Genomic DNA, 15,026 nt, shown 5'->3' with positions numbered 1-15,026 from the left:
TGCCTGCATAGTTCTTACTTACCTAATCTTGTATACCTACTTTAGTTTCATAGCTTTGGAGGACTGGCATTGTTAGGCCTCTTTCTAGTTACTGGTTTCATACACAATTCTAAGAAAGAATTGCTGAAGTGCAGTGGTTATTGGTATATATTTCTACACTGAGAGACAATTGAAACTGAAGTAAAACATTAGCACTTGGCAGAAAATGAGAATGGTAGCATCAAAGGAGTAATCAGATAGCTTGCTGCTGTTGACATTTCCCTTTGGTTAGTGAATAGATCTCTAAATGCTTCGTTTTCTGTGTCCTCTTCTTCTAGAAAGGCATGGACCAAGATGTGGGAGAGGTTTCCAAATATATTAGAATTTTGACCATACAAAAACTAGTATGTTAATGAAGAGGGTTTTTCCTTTCTTCAGATTCCTTCAGGATATTATCTCCAGACCATGAATTCCAACTTGAACTTCAATGGATTTTTCCTGCCAATTGCAGCAATGAATGTGATAAGCATCCTACCTATATTGTTTCTTGCTCCTATTTTAGAGTGTATCATCAATACGTATCTATTTGATTCCAAGAAACATACAAGATCGCCAACAATTTATATTAGTGAGTATAAAATACACATTATGTGGTCTTCATCTGCAGTTCAGTCCTGATAGAAAAAAAATTACCTAACTGCTGGATTAGAAATATGTGGCTCTTGATTTGATTTGTTTTTGTATATTTGATTTTGTAAATACCAAGGTAAAGAAGGCATGGTTTAAGGGTGAGCTCCCGGGGTGGATATAAATGGAAGTAATTGGATAAAACAGAACCAAAAACAATATATGCTATATACATGTGTATGCATAGGTGCACACACGTAAACATCTCCAATTCTATTCAGAATCAAGCTAAGGAAAAATCTTGAGCCTTGCAATACAGGCAACAGATGCTGGCACAAAGTGTTCAAGGATGCAAAGTAGAAATAATCCAGACCTAATGGGTGAGCATTGCTAACAGCCAAATAAATCTCTGGCAATTTCATTCTGGCTGTTGACCTTGTATTACCCAGCTGGCAGCCTATAGGCTCATGCAGTCCACAAGGGGTTAAATAATGGCCCCTGGGATCTCACCCTGCCACTTCTCTCCTCATTGCTCTGGCTGCAGCAGCAGTCACTCTCCAAGTTCCAGTTCCTGGTCTCTCTCTTGATTGTTGCTACTTGCCCTTGCCCTGGGTAGGGCAGAGCAGTCCAGTACAGGAGCTGAGGGTGAGCCTGGGCTGCAGATGGCAGGGATGGTGAGACTAGGGCTCCAGGGGTGGGGAGAGGGGAAGGAGCGGGAGTGGGGATGGCAGGGCAGGTGGAGATCATGCCCACACAGTACAGCTGTGGGGAGGCCATGCAGTGCAGTAGTGGGTGGGTGCCCAGTGCAATGTTTCAGGGGGACAATGCCCATATGGAGCAGTGGGGGAGGGTACATTTGTGTGCTATGTGGCTGGGTAGTCCACAATTTATCTGGTGCGGCCCACACTGGCTGCCAGGGCACATGCCCCCATGCACTTAGAATTTGGACAGCCCTGCTCTATGTAAAGTTTAGCACTATAAAAGTTTAATATGCTATATAAAGTTTAAGCTCCAGATCAAACTGGATTCTCCTTTGCCTGTTGGAGTAAAGTTCTAAGACAAAAGTATTTTAGTTAAATTATATCACTTAAGGTTGAGGAAACCTATAGCCAGGTCCCTGGTAGAAATATGTTGTCAGTATAGCTACACCAATATACTATAACAGCACTCCTATTGTGAACACCAAGTGTGAACGATATTTTTGCTGGTGTAATATATTGCAGGCTCTCGGTCAACTCCAGGAAAAATAAATTATCATGTCAAAAGTTCAGGCTGGCAATAAAACACTCTATCCTATGGGCTTTTTTCAGCACAATACATCTGTCAGTAGGTGATCACACCTTTGGCTGACATAACTATGTCAGCAAACCTTTGCAGTGTGATGCTGGCTTAAGTGCCCAAATGTTGGTGGTAGAGGTGGGTTTTGTGCAGGAATCAACTGTTTACTGCAAGAAACAACTTTTTCTTTCTACCAGTGGTGATGCACAAAGAAAAAAATTATAGATAGTATCTAAATATATAGCTTTGTGAACAATTCTGGTCAGCCATTGGTTGGATAATTTTGAAAGAGTAGTATGATTTTTGTGAGATGTCCAAGTTGTTTAGTTCTGGAGTTCTAACCTGGAAATGTATCAATAACAGAACAACTGAACTTCTGCAGCACACTTACTTTGGGTTTTGATTTTTGTATTTGTTCAGATGCTAAACTTGAAACATGCCTCAGTTTGTAGTAGTTCACACAAAATGAACTCAAAACAGCTTTCTTAACAAAAAAACCTAGACAGTAGGCACATGAGCAAGTTACTGTGTGGTAATGAGGGTTTGGCTTTACAATGTTGGTTACTCTGGAGAAATAGCTCATGTATGCACTTTTATCCTTTGGTAAGTAAAAACTAAGCTACTGCTAGCTGGTTTTCATCTCCTTTGGAGAAGTTACCTTGGAAAAGCTGACATGTTAAAGACCTGCTCACTTCCCTCTCGCAGTATGCTTATGCTCAGACCTCTTGGAGAAGTTAATATGAAACTTGTTCCTTTCCCAGCTGATCAGGATGAAAATACCAAACTTTGAAGGAGATGGGAGTTGGGAAACTGAAATTTGGATCCAAATGTGAATTTCTCAGTAGCCACTCTTACCATAGGAGGTCAAACCATACTCCTGGTTCTAAATCTCTCCCAAATGATGAAGAATTCAACATATGGATTCAAATCTTACAATTTTAGGGTAGATATTACATTTAGTTTATATCCCAGATGAACTAATATCACCTGGTATTGTTTAACTCTATTTCCATTCCCAGAAAAAAATTATCATCTAGCCTACAATATAAATTCTTCAGACAAAAATATTTATAAACTAGTACTTCCTCTTCTGTTACTAATAATTTGGTACCCTGTGGCAGGAGGCACAGTCAGGACTGAAACACAGAGGTATTAAATTGACTAAAATTAGCTTAATTAAGATTGCTATTAGGTCTTAGACAAACTAGATGCATATAACACAGCAGGTGGCAATTACCCTGGTTTTTAAAATAACATCTAAATTAAAGCACAAAAAGAACATGCAGATAATCAAGTTTTCCTTAAAACCAGAAAATTCTGAACTGGCTAGTTTGTCCTGGTGTACTGCAGTAACAGGATATTTAAGGTGGTTTATTCTTAATGTTGTGGGTTTAAAAAATACATTCTTCAATTTTGGGTCCATAAATAATCCCTCATGCAAATGTTTTTAGATGCTGGAATTGGCTGTTAAATAGCTAACTATATGATTGCACCTGCAAATCTGGTAGACTTTTAAGTACCAGTATTTTTGCCAGCAGTTAATTAGTTTCACAATTATTTTCAGGAGCAAAACTGAAAGCATAAATAGGCAGCTGGTTTTAAGCCAGGCTCTAAATATACTTAAACGCAACTTTGGAGCAGAAACCCATTAAGTATTGTCCCAAGAAAACATTGGATATGCTAAAACACTAAAACTTTACAAAATGTAACTGCATAAACCATATTAAACTGCCACTTAGCCAATTTTTGTATTTTCTTTGGATCTATAGCAGTTTTCCATGTCTGAAGAGTTCCCCCCCCCCACAATAGACCATATTAGGTCCTTTAAAATAGCCTGATTTCTCTGTAAACTGGAGTTGATCAAACTGATATGAAAAACTTAAATGGGCATTTGATCCCTAAACATTCTTAACCTAAACCTCTTCCCAAGCCCCTCAAGTATTCAGTTAACTTATGATTTTTTTAAAATTTTCACAGAACATTTGTACTTTTTGATTAAGTCAGTAGAGTGAGTGACAATGGATCTGAAACAGGGTTGGATGTTTAATTTGATCATTATATCCAAAGCTATTTTCGGAAGTTGTATATGAGCATTTATGCTGCAAAATATAAGTCTTCCTCCAATCAAAAGGAGTTGGAAAAAAGTTTCATATAAGCCAACTTCTTCCATAAGTATCTACTGCAAGATTTCATGAGTTCAGTGACGTGTTTGATACAGTGGATATGGAGAAAGTACTGATAAAGATGGGAATAAGCACAAGAACTGAAAGTTGGGTAAGGAGTAACTAAAGGAGAGACAATAGTAGATTGCATATAAGGCAAATTACTGGGCTGGAGAACCTTATTTACTGTGGGGAGGGAGAGTAGTTCATAGAATCACAGAAGTAGGGTCGGAAGGGACCTTGTAGATCTTCAAGTCTGACCCCCCGCCTGGGCGGGAGAAAAGACTGGACTCAAATGAGTCCAACCAGGTAGTCATCAAGCCTCTTCTTAAAGATCCCCAGGGTTGGAGTCAGCACCACTTCCCTAGGACGTTGGTTTCAGCTCCTAGCCACCCTAACTGGGAAGTAGTTCTTGCGGATGTCTAATCTAAATCTACTCTCTAATAATTTGTGTCCATTGTTCCTTGTTATGCCAGGGGGTGCTAGGGAAAACAGTGTCTCTCCCAAACCCTTCTGGTCCCCCCTAGTGAGTTTATAGACAGTCACCAGGTCCCCCCTCAGCCTTCTCTTGTGAAGGCTGAACAGGTTTAGGTCCCGCAGTCTTTCAATGTAGGGTCTGCCCTGCTGTCCCCAGATCATGCGGGTGGCCCTCCTCTGGACCCTTTCAATGTTGTCCACATCCCTCCTGAAGTGGGGCGCACAGAACAGGATGCAGTACTCCAGCTGTGGCCTGACCAGCGTCACATAGAGGGGGAGGATCACCTCCCTGGCTCTACTTGAGATGCACCTGTGGATGCACGACAAGGTTCGGTTAGCCCTGCCAACTGTGACCTCGCATTGTCGGCCCATGTTCATCTTGAAGTCAGTAATGACTCCAAGATCCCTTTCTGCCTCTATGCTCTCAAGAAGGGAGTTTCCCATTCTATAAGTGTGCTGCTGGTTTCTACTGCCTAAGTGCAGCACCCTGCACTTGTCAGTATTGAAACGCATCCTGTTAGTTAGTCGAGGATTGTTCTTGGGACCAGTTTTACTTAATATTCTCATTAATGGCTGGCACAAAAATAAAAAGTGCTGATGACTCAAAGTTGGGAAGCCATGTCAGTACAGAGGATGATCACTCAGAATGACGTAGAGAGAGAAATGGATGATCTTGAAAGGTGATCAAATAGAAAAGGGATGCAAAATGCCAGATCATGAACTTAGAAACTAATAACAATGATCTCCAGTAAAAGATAGGCAAGGAAATAACAAAGAGAGAGACTTGAGTGTACCAACCAATTATGGCATGATAATAATGAGTCAAAATTAAGACACCCAGGAAAGAGGATATGTCTGTAGGATGCATTGGGCTTGGTATTTCCAACCATTAGACACTGGAGAAACCTTGTCTGGCAGGTGTACTGTTTTTGGCACCTATGTTTGAATCTACCTTTCTTAAACAGGTGCAGAGAAAGGCTTCTAAGACCATCAGGAGAAAGAATAGTCTACCTGATGTAAAGAGACTAAAAGAGCTTGGCTTGTTTAGCCTAGAAAATGAAGAGTGAGAGGGCATGTGATTGTTGTTTATAAATACATCAGGGGGTAAACAGCAGGAAGGGAAAAGAACTATCTGAGCTAAAAGAAAATGTTAGTACAAGAACAGATGGGGATAAATTGGTCATGAATAAATTTAGGTTGGAAATTAGAAACAAATCACCAGAGTGAGGCTGTGGAACAGCTTCCCAGTTCTAGTAACCTGGGCAAAAATCCTACTTAGGATGGAGCTTGATGATAAGTTTGGGGGAGGGGGAGTGATGGAAGGAGAAGGGTATGATATGGCTGTGTGTGATACCAGAAAGCTGGATTCTGTGACTAGGTACATCCCCTCCAAGCCCCTTCTCCAAAGAAGTTGTAATGAAGTACAAAAAGACCTAAGTTTTTTCCATTGGAAGCTTGTTAAGTCTGAGTTGAGCTTTGTTCCAGCGTGATAGTTCATAGACTATATACAAGTTCTCTTCCTGTGAACAGAGGTCAAATGGTGATTCCTTCTTTCAAAAACTTTAGTTATAGCCCCACCAGCATTCACTAAGGAATAATTCACAGAAGGTTGTTGCACAAAATAAATTGCTTGCCATAAAATGCTTTGCATTCAGACAACTTTTTTAATGTAAATGATTTAGTGTCTTAAATTGCCATAATGAATCTGCCTTGGAACAGGAGTTAATCTACTTACTAATGACTTTCTTCACTTTAAGGCTGACATGTTCCAAACAGCCCAATCAAGGAGCTAAGAAACAAGGAGAGGGATAAGATTTGGGGCCTTCCACTGCTCCAGGGTGTTTTTGACCCGCTGCTACTCGGTCATTTCAAGGCTAGCACACAGCTAGGGGAGGCCCCTCTCTGATTCTAAATAATTGAGAATTTACAAACTCATTAGAGCAGATATGAGACCCTATTTACTCATTGTGTGTGGGTCTCATGCAAAATGCCGTCTTTCAGAAATTATATGCCTCATCTCAGCTGGAGAAGTCCCTAGGATACAGACATCTGAATGATCCTTGGAACTCATCCCAGTGGCAGGTTAAGCTAAGGAACTCCCACAGAAGCACTTTGAAAGCAAGGGGTGATAACAAGACATTATCATTATTCACTGAAGTGGAGTATCCCAGAGTTAGATGGAGGGGCAAAAGTTGTTAAGTACTGGTGAAATTTCTCTAGCAATTCCTTTCTGTGTGTCCAAATTACAAAGATAACATTGATGTACCTGAGGTACACCAGGGGGATAAGAGAGCAACTACGGAACAGACAGATGTCAAGATCTGTCATAAATATGATGGCAGATTGGGCAGGAGAGGAATGTGCATGCCCATGGCAGTGCCTTTCATTTGGAGGGATAGGGAGTCCCCACATCTGAAATAGCTGTGTGGGAGGACAACATTTTGCATGATGACAATGTTCTTTATGGCTTATGATCCATCCTCATGGGGGAAGTTGGTGTGCAGAGATGTGAAATCAATGGTGGCTAATATAATGTGTACTGGCAGCTTGTCAATAGAGCCCAAATTCTTAAAGAATCGTTGGTGCCTTTCAAATAGGTGGCAGTTCTTGTGCTACATGGGAATAAGATAGTCAACATACTAAGAAACTCCCTCTGTGATGGTGCCAATGCCAGAGATAATGGGTTGCCAGGCTTGTAGATTTGGGTAATAAGGAAAACTTAACTGGCCTAGATTCCCAGGAGTTGGAAGCAGTAATCCTCTCTGGTGTTTTCAGAGGTAGATCCTTTAAGAGTTTATCTAGTTCCTCCTGGCATTGTGCCATGGGATCCTCTATCAGGAGTTAGTAAAACTTTGTGTTGGAAAATTGTCTCAGCTTCCCATGTGTATGCTGCTTTGGCTGTAACAGCAGGGTCCTCCTCCCCTTCCTCCCCCTGTTATCAGCCTGTTGTAGGATAATATCCAGGTTGTTTTTAGGGCTGAATATGGCTCTCCCATCCACAAGACTGAGGTTGTAATGTAAATATGTTGTTGCTTTTTGGCAATTTCAGAGTGGGCACAGAGCTGGAAACAGTTTTATATACAAGTTCAGAGTGAGGCTGCAGCCCTCAAATAGCACGAGGAGGACAGCTCCTGGACTCCATGCATAGGTCTGGCCTGTGGAAGGTTCATCATTATATACCCTCGTGTGCTGGCTCCTTGTCATAGAAATATTCCTCGGTCTTGGCAGTGAGAAAAAGCCTTAAGTTCTCCATGCAAATGCATCGTATCGAGTTGTGCAGTATGCAGAAAGGATTGTACAAACACCCCAGCTGGGCTGAGAGTGTGGTTGATTATATTACCATGGTTTGTAGAATTGTTGTTGGAGCATGCAAATTTGGGAAGTTTTACCTCCTTATTCCTTATTGTTAGTTCTGCAAGTCTGGTGTTGACCTGTTCCTTTTGTCTGTACAGAACACTGATAAGGTGGTTTCTCAGTTTCTGGGAGAGTGTGAAACACAGCTTGTCGGAATAGGTTGTGTGATATGTAGAATAGAGTGGATTAGTCACCTGGAGTCCCTTGAAATTAATTTGCTTCTGTCTGGACAGCAGAAAGATATCTGAGCAAGTTTCTTGTGTAGTTTGCGTTCCATTTCATTCAGCTGAGTGTGGTGGCATACATGAGCAGAGAGTGATTTGACCAAGTTAATCTAAATTCAGGCAGAAGGCAGGGTAGATATATATCTTTTATAGACTAGATAAACAAGATATTTGAGGAAAGAAGAGCCAAACATGCAAAAGCAAGAAGAATCCTCAGGAAAAACTCCATGCTACAGTCAGGACCATTAGATATGAAATTCACATGTGGTAAGTGTGGGGGTCTGGAGAATAGGAGTGGGTGCAAAAACTACCCTGATCATTCCAGCAAACAACCTGGAATTTCTGAAGACTGTGGGCCTTTTCCCAAGCATGTCACATTTAACAATGATGGACCTTTCATCACGGGTGAAGCCTTGGTGCTGCAAAGCTTTATCAACCAAGCTTTGCACCAACATGAAGAAATGCTCATTTCTGTTGTTAAAGTCTTTGTAATGTGGGATGGACAGGCATATATCTCATCAAGAGCCTCTTACATTGCTTGGTGGTAACCCTATCTCTGCTGTAAATTGTCAGGCACATTCTGTATGTTGCCAAGCCTTGATCTATCACAGCAGCACCTTCCTTGTAGCATCACAAATCTCTGATATCAGCTCTCCATAACAGTAACCTCAATAGTTGATCAATCAACTCCAGTTTAGTTATCTGCTGACAGCACCAACTGAGGCTTGTTGGGGTAGTTACAGAAATGTCTTTCCTCATGCTGAGAGGAACTGTTCTTCTGTAAAGACCCTCTATTGTTGCTCTGAGTGAATTCTGTCTGGCACTCCAGGAAGGAGTCCTCAGCACACTGAAGTTCCACGGCCGTCGGTGGTCTTCCCAGTTCCACATAAATATCCTGCCCCTCCAGTCGGTGCTAGTTCCCCAGTCCAGAAATGGCACTCCATCTAATGAGCCGTTAGTCAATAATACCCACGGAAGTGATTGCTGTTTTGTTTTATCCACCTACTCCTGCATCTGCCATCGTATCTTGGTGTCTCCAAACTGCTCTGAAGCAGCCGAGCCAAATCCAGACGGCTGCATAACTGCCAATACATATGCATTAAATCATGTTGTATTCATGACTTTTATGATTGTAGCACTCGGTATTATGTCATCCACGATGTCTGATGACAGTTCAAAACCACAAAATGACAAGTGAAGTGTGGGATGCCAGAAGAGGCATCAAGAGACTTTGATTCAGTCTAAGTCCTAGAATTCATGTAGGTTGTTGTAGGCATCCCACAATGCACAGCATGAAAAATCTCAAAGCATAGAGCTGAGTGACAGAATGGGGCCCCAAATGCTGCTGTTATTTGAACATGTTTGGAGCTGAGCGTATTCAGTAATTACAGGGGAAATACCAACATAAACCAGTGTGGTCACAGGTTGATAGCATTAATGTGCTGCTTGTGGAGTCCATAAATGAATCTTATGTAACATCTTTCTGTAGGCAGATCTTGAGAATCGACTGTGCCCTGATCTCCAAAATTTGGTCACTTTAATTGTAAGCCAAATCAATTGGGAGATAGAATTTAAAAAGAAAAATTAAAACAGGAATGGGAACTGTTTAAAATTACGTTATTAGATGCCCCTAAATCTATCCTCTTTTTAAAAGTGTCTTCCATCAGCAAGGATGTGAAAATAGCTATAAATATCTATACATAAATAGCGGGGGGAAAGAAGCTGATTGTGACTAACATGAAACAGAAGTGGAGAACTGCGGAAAAGGTATACTGGTAGTAAGGTGACATGAGAAGAAATCTATGGCTAAAAAGAGTTAAGGGAAGCTAGGAGTTTCCTAGATATACTAGGTACAAAAGAACTCTTACAATCACTAAAATGAAATGGTATCATGGTCAATAATAACAGAGAAAAGGATGGAGTGTTCAATAAATATTTCTGTTCTATGGATGAGACAAAGCCAAATGACACATTCATATATGGTATTAATTAAACTCTTTCTGTTCAGTTAACTAGGGAGGATTTTAAACAGCAACCATTAAAGCTGGACGTATCTAAATCATCAGGTCCTAATAATGTACATCCAAGAGTTTATAAAAAGCTGGCTGAGGAGTTCTCAGGATCATTAATGCTGACTTTGTTGTTGGTTGTTTGTTTAATTAGTCTTGGAGGATAGGAAGTTCCAAAGAACTGGAAGAAAGCTAACGTGCTAATATCTAAAAAGGGTAAATGGGACAACCTGGGTAATTATAGACCTGTCAGCTTGACATCTCTTCTAGGCAAAATAATGGAACTGTTCGTCTAGGACTTGATTAATAAAGAATTAGACAGGATGGGGGGTAATGTAATTAATGCCAATCAACACAGGTTTATGAAAAATAGATCTTGTCAGAGTAACTTTAATAACTTCCTTTTGTTAAGATTAAAAGTGTGATAACTAACAAGATTGATGCCTATACTTCTGTAAAGTACTTGACTTGATACTACATGGAAGTTTTTACTAGAATGATGCACAATAAATGTAGCACATGGTAAAAAGCATTTAAAACTGCCTTACTCAGAGGTTCCAAAGGATATAAATAAGTGATCATAATCAACAGACTGCATTTCAAGTGGGGTCCTTAGGAAATCCATTCTTAGCCCTGTGATAGCTAACATATTTATCAATGACTTGGAAGAGGAGCAAAATCATTGTTTATGAAGTCTGAAGTGATGGAGGGAGAAATAATGAAGAAGCCACTGATACAGTGGGTTTGGGATAGTTTGGCAGCTGGGAGGCCAGGGGGCTGTGGATGGGGGCACCAGCGAGGCTGGGGGTAGTGGTGAGGAGGGGAATTAGAGGAACAAGCAGGCCAGGGGGCTGTGGGGGAGGAGTGAATATCTGTGTTCTTAAAAGGAGACCCATTTTTTTAATGGAATCAGATGGTTAATAGAATCAAATCACCATTTCCCAAAGTGATTCCAGTAAGAGGAATCCACTGTATTATGATTGTATTTGACAACAGTGCGGCTGCTGCTGGGATGCTATGCCTACCTGAGTGTTCATTATTTCAAATGATGTTGATGAAACTGAAAAAGGCTTGGAGAAGAGCCTTGAGAATGATTAAAGGCTTAACTCCCCCCTCCCCCCCCCAATATAGTATAAGATTCAAGACCGTCTGTCTGCTCAGCTGACCAAAGATAAGTTTGAGGAATGATGTGATCACATTCTACAAGTACCTACACAGGGAAGGGAAAATTGATACTAGAGGCTCTTTAGTCTAGCATACAAAGATTGAGCAAGGGCTAGTATTTTGAAACTTGAAGCTGAATAAAATCAGATTTGGAAATAAGGACTACATTTTATATAATACCTGGAGTAATTAACCACTGTGACAACTTACCAAGAGCTGTAGTGGATTTTCCATCAATAGAAATGTTTAAGTAAAACTAGATATTATTTTCTTCCCTAAAAAATGTTCTACTTCAGAGAATCTGTTTGGGGAAGTCCTATCTCTAGCATTAGATAAAAAGTCAGACTAGATGATCATACAAGACAAAGCTTTGACTAAGCCTTCAAAGCCTGCCTTTCTGGAGAAGAATTAAAGTTAGGGGCGGGGGGGTGGGGATTTAGATGTGGAGAAGAAGAAGTAGGTCTTTGGCATCCTGCTTCATAGTCCTAACTTATATTTTTGATACAAGTAACATAATGGGGCATCCAGTGGTTAAATTAATGTGCATAAAGTGTTTTGAGACTTAGGTGGAAAAACACTATGAAGTACCAACTAATAATGTTTTCCTAACTGAAGCTTGTCAAATGCTAAAATAAATTGTTACTTGGGGAATTTTTGACCCAGTAGATTGTGAGAAGTTCCTTGGAGGCTTTCTACCTCTCCTTGATGTGATGCATCTGCTATAAAATGCTGTTGCATTCCCTCCTGTCATCAGTTTTCAAACAGTAATTCATCCCTGTTCCTATTAAACACTAAAGGGATCTTAATCAACAGTAAAAGCCACAGCTTCCAGAATTCATATGTTTTTAAAAAAAAGTCTATTTCAACTTTTAGAAATGCAGGAAAACTTCATGTTGCTGGGGAAATTTGATACAAGGATATACTGTAGAACATAATACTTTCTTTTTTCTTTGTATTGAGAACCCTGGTCTTGAATTTTCTATTTCTGTTGTGTTAACCTTGGCATATTATTTCACCATTTCAGATTAACTCTTTGAATATTTTACTATAATATTCTACAGCATGACTGTTCTTAAAATAAGGTGAAACTTCAGTGTGCAGTTCAGGTACATGGGCCCAATAGGGAAAAGTAACTGAATTCTGAACACCTGAAATTTGTTGCCGAACACAGACACCTAAAACTAGAAAGCATTCCAAATACTTTGGCCTTAATATATGTCTGGTGAATACCACATTTCTTCATGTACATGTTACAAACATCCCAATAGTATAAATGGATCATACAGTAATTGGTCTTAATGTGCTTCTACATTAGTTCCCAAAAGTTTTTCTGGGGCAATTCAAAGGCCCTAAACCCTATGTTCCTAAAGGACTGCTTTCTCTCTCATGCCCTGTCACAATCCCTAAGGTCATCCCAGAGTAACATACTACAAGTATCAGTATATCAAGTCTGCCTGGTGAAAATGCATGGGAGATCATTCTTCCCAGTTACTTCTCAGCTCTGGAACTTCTTTCCTCTTGAGGCTCACCAGAGCCCAGGCCTGGATATCTTTCAGAAGCTTAGTAAGACCTTTCTATTAGGGGAAGGCATTTACCAAACAGCTAGGATGAGATGTTGTTTACAGGGTCTCTGTCTATATCTTGGCATGCTAATTCCCTATTACATTGTCTTCCTTTTTTTATCACTTCCCTATTCTTAAGTTTTCTGTTTTCTTACTGTAAGCTGCCCTGAGCCTTTGTTGGGGAAGGCGGGATACAAATCAAGTAAATAGTATCCTTCGTGCTGCAATTTAAGTCCATGGCATTTAAAATACACCAAATCAAAATGCCAGGATTTCACTGATCAATTCATGTAAGGGATTATATAACACAGTTGCTGTATAATCAGTGTTTCGGGCGATCCTTTGCAGTACTAAATTTACATTGTTAGATGGCAAGTGAAGAATGGGGCTTCACATATTTAACCACTTGCATGTGTAGGACTCCATCTAGCAGAGAGTCATGAGCCATCTGGTTATACTACTGGATATTCAGAGTGTGTAGAGGAGGCTACTGCAATTGGGTGATGTCCCATGAGCAAGTGCTTTGAACCATGAATGAAAATTGTACAGATCTGGAAACTTTCAAATCTGCATTACAGCTTTCATGTCATTTCTTCTCTGTCAAATATAAAACTGAAGGGGATTCTTTACATCTGATCTCCAATTTTAAAAAGTTCTGCTTTTGCTCTCAGCAAGAACAAATATTCTTTAAGCAGGAGATGAGTTGGTTTTGTTCCCAGGACTGTGCAGCCTCACCATGGCTTAATTTTAATCAGTATAGTATGAGAGGTATAAAGGGTGCAATCTTGTGTATGTGTGCACACATGTGTTTGTGTGGCTAATGTTTTTTTCCTAATCCAGTGAAGGTTTCAGTCATTCAGTTCAATGACTAAGGATGAGTTTCTACAAACCTAATAGTATTCATGTCATTTCGTGAGAGTTTCAACATGCACTACAGTTCAGAATTGGAGTCAAAGATGTTAAACCCGCCTTTCTCAAATAAACCCGAACTACAAAAATCACTGATAATACCTTGTTAATGAGAGTTTTAACATATCTGAATGGGGCAAGCTGGGTCTCATACTCTTCCATGTTTAGTAAATGGGCTGGCAAAATATGGTGCGTGTACACCCCATAATCATACCATACCACTGTTCCCTTACTGCCTGTATGCTGGACTTCAAGAAGAATTCCCCTGTTTGTGGTAGTCTTCTCCTCTGAGACCCAGTCCTGTCTATACCTGTGTTTGACTCATGCTTATGCAACTCTGTTCCTGGAAGAACCCCTTTTAACTTGTAGCACCTTCACTTTTTTCAAATGCTACTTTAAAACCCACCTCATCAGAAAATCCTTCTTCTTTTTTACATTTTGTGACCTCATAGCCTTTCCTGTTTTCAGCTGTTGCCCCTTGCCTTATCTTATTGAGACTGTATGCTCCTCAAGAAAGAAAGTGCTTTTACCCTACTCTCTGACCTGCCATGCAAATATATCGCATTATATAGATTGCTAAGTTGAGAACCTATTTAAATTCATTTTGTTAAAATATTTTTAAACAAGTTGCAATCATACTTTTCAATTTTTGCATTCTAAATATATTGCAGTCCTATAACTATGCTCTCGTTCAACAGCTTTGCTTCATTTGTTCTGTTTACCTAGTTGCAGGTCATCTGACTGCTGCTCTCTCCTTGATTGTTGCTGGCTTTTCTGAGATACACAGGAAACATTTTCCTCCAGTGGAACAGACTCTTTCAGGCCGAGTTCTTTTGGTTTCCTCCATGCCTTGTTTCCATCTGGCTCCTCAGTACATTTTACTTGGAGTAGCTGAAGCCCTGGTAACTCCCACCTGTAAGTAATGTAATCAGTAATGTTAGAACATCTTGAATCCTATCACAGAATGACACAAATTCCACATGAACAATTCAAATGACTGTCCTATATATTTTTCCACTCCTGGCTCTCTTCCATAGACCTTCTGACCAGATCTATTCCTCACCTGCACTGAAGGAACTTAATTTTTCTTTTTTTGCTGTAGTTCACAATGCTCAATAATGTCCTGTACAATTTAGAGGAATAAAGAATTTGACAATCCTAGCCAGACCATTGGTTCATTAAGTCTAGTAATCAGTAGATTCAGCAAAGCTGATAATTTGACTAGGCTAACTCTCCACCCCTTCCATAATTTACCTTCGTACCTGTGCATTGGCTAGACTC

General features: G+C 40.1%; 1 protein-coding gene across 1 annotated transcript in view; it reads left to right on the top strand.

Moving 5' to 3' along the window:
* SLC15A5 (solute carrier family 15 member 5) overlaps positions 1-15,026 on the top strand; it is a 50,107-nt gene that overhangs the window by 18,473 nt on the left and 16,608 nt on the right. Inside the window, exons 5-6 of the mRNA XM_090041602.1 lie at positions 418-607; positions 14,472-14,660. Of these exons, the coding sequence (XP_089897728.1) occupies positions 418-607; positions 14,472-14,660 (379 nt within the window). The remainder of the gene's footprint in view (positions 1-417; positions 608-14,471; positions 14,661-15,026) is intronic.

Source organism: Crocodylus siamensis, chromosome 4 (assembly GCF_052110815.1).
Source record: "Crocodylus siamensis isolate JL-2025a chromosome 4, ASM5211081v1, whole genome shotgun sequence".
Lineage (NCBI taxonomy): Eukaryota > Metazoa > Chordata > Crocodylia > Crocodylidae > Crocodylus > Crocodylus siamensis.
The sequence above is the reverse complement of the archived record's forward strand: the minus strand, read 5'-3'. Positions and strand labels throughout refer to the sequence as shown.